We start from the raw sequence: 2,079 nt of genomic DNA on the forward strand, positions 1-2,079 counted from the left end.
AACAGATAGCGGAACAATTTGGTAAAAGTATTAAGTGCCATTCTACAAATGATTATGATGTAAGAACAAATTAGCCAGTGTAGAAAACACTATATTGTCTTAACAGCAAATTAACGTGGCCTATGGACAAATTTTCTTAGATTAGTGTTTAATTCTATAGTCCTTATTACATTAAAGGTAGGAAAATAAAAAGACAGAAAAATCTACTGAAAAGTATGCTACAAACATTTATTGTTCTTTTATTTCTATTCTATTTTGTTCTATTTGTCACTTGAAACGAACTCCTCGGAGACGACGCTTGCTTTCATTTTCGATGCATTTTCGATTTTACTGCCGAATTTGCTCGCTGATATGTATTATAATAAAAGTCTCCAAATAATACGAGCATGAAAACATCTTGCGGTATGATGAATATCGCTGTCCATTTCGGATAACCGCAATGCGTCCAGAATAATTGGGTGAAGTGAAGTGCTACTATGAAGAACTGGATCATTTGTAGCTGAGTAATATGCTTTTTCCACGATATCATGTTTATTTTTATAGATGATAGCAAATAATATGTATATATTATTGAGTGAACGAATGTGTTGATTAATCCTGAAACAAAGCGTTAGTGTCCGTTGAAGAGTTATAAAGTGCAGGTTCTTGCATTCGCGCGTTTATTAGACCACGATTAAATATTCAGATAGTGGAATTCATCGCGTCAAATATCGAGTTATACTTTGATTTTCTGTTTATTGAGTAGAATCGAAAAGTAACTTCCAAAGATGAAATAATTTCATATCAATCTTTTTCGAATATTACATCGGTATTACAGAATACTACTTAAAGTCATTATATATTTCTAAAAATTATTTTTTTCCAATTTCTTGCGATTATTAGCAGTGACATTAAAATATATAAGTATGTTAGATTAGATTGTACAATGTAATATTCCATACATAGATAAATTTATAGAGATTAAAAAATCAATGTTGTTTATGGCTTGAGTCATTGTATTTGTAAAAGAAAAAATTTTAGAAGATACTTTTAGAGACACAAACTGACCAGAGTCGCCCTTGTGTAATGCGGTTCTCGAATTTATTAATGATATAAAGATCATAATATTTCACAATATTTGCTACTGCATAATATTTCACCATATTTACTATTGTTATAAGCAACGTTATACATACCTATAAATGTACTGTGACCACCCGGCAAATATTTAACGCATATCCAAGTAATAATTGCCATGCCAGAGTGGTGATATACGTGAAGGAAACTCACATGACTTTGCTTCTTTCTAAGTACAAAGAAGATCGTGTCCAGCCAATCAAAAATCTTAAGTAGAAAATAATACCAACATCCTCTGGCTATCTGTTTATTGACAGAATATAACGTGGTTATCTTCAATGATTTCCTCTTTCCTACTTTATTTTCATATAAAGCAGCAAACAAACGCAGTTTTATTATTTTACTATAATAACTTTGCGATATATTCCGATTTGTAGAAATAAATGTAGATATGAAATTAATATAGAGGGTGAAGGAGAGACATTGTGGGCAAAGAAATAAGATGATGGAATGAAGGGCTGTAACATATCTAATCTATTTCTTAATTATTAATGAATTAAATTCTTATAGAATTACCTGTAAAGCTCTTGGTGTATATGAAAAATCGACAGGTTCGCATTGAAAACTGTAATCTTTCCACCATGCTAGATCTAATGCCTGTGTAAACATGAAATAAGTATAATTCTTTATAAAACATATATACAAGAGAAAAAGTTTCTTTAATATTCCTATTTATTTGACTGAAATTTGATTCAGTGAAACATGGTACACTTATGCGAAATATTATTTTACTTAATAAAAATTTAGTTCTTTCATTCAATGAGATTCCATTATTTAACGGAAGAGACTCTGTTATTTGAAGTAATATCTTTCGACTGAATAATATATTATCGATTATATATTATATATCAACATGTGTCGATTAAATGTAGATAAACTAGTTTAAACGATTATTGGAAGTGTTTAGATATATTTTAAATATAAGTAAACGTTAACAGCTTGTATAATTACATGATCAATATG

The 2,079-nt window shown here is 29.4% G+C and overlaps 1 protein-coding gene across 1 annotated transcript; it reads right to left on the bottom strand.

The window, feature by feature from the left end:
* Positions 1 to 243: 243 nt before the first annotated feature.
* LOC106751354 (elongation of very long chain fatty acids protein AAEL008004-like) lies at positions 244 to 1,740 on the bottom strand (the record flags this gene model as incomplete). The annotated part of the gene is made up of 3 exons (XM_014632233.1): positions 244 to 597; positions 1,176 to 1,359; positions 1,633 to 1,740. Coding segments are annotated over 3 exons (585 nt in total), but the record flags the coding sequence as incomplete, so codon positions are not given.
* Between the last annotated feature and the right edge of the window lie 339 nt (positions 1,741 to 2,079).

The sequence above is a fragment of the Dinoponera quadriceps genome, unplaced genomic scaffold, assembly GCF_001313825.1.
Source record: "Dinoponera quadriceps isolate SergipeBrazil2010 unplaced genomic scaffold, ASM131382v1 scaffold12092, whole genome shotgun sequence".
Classification (NCBI taxonomy): domain Eukaryota; kingdom Metazoa; phylum Arthropoda; class Insecta; order Hymenoptera; family Formicidae; genus Dinoponera; species Dinoponera quadriceps.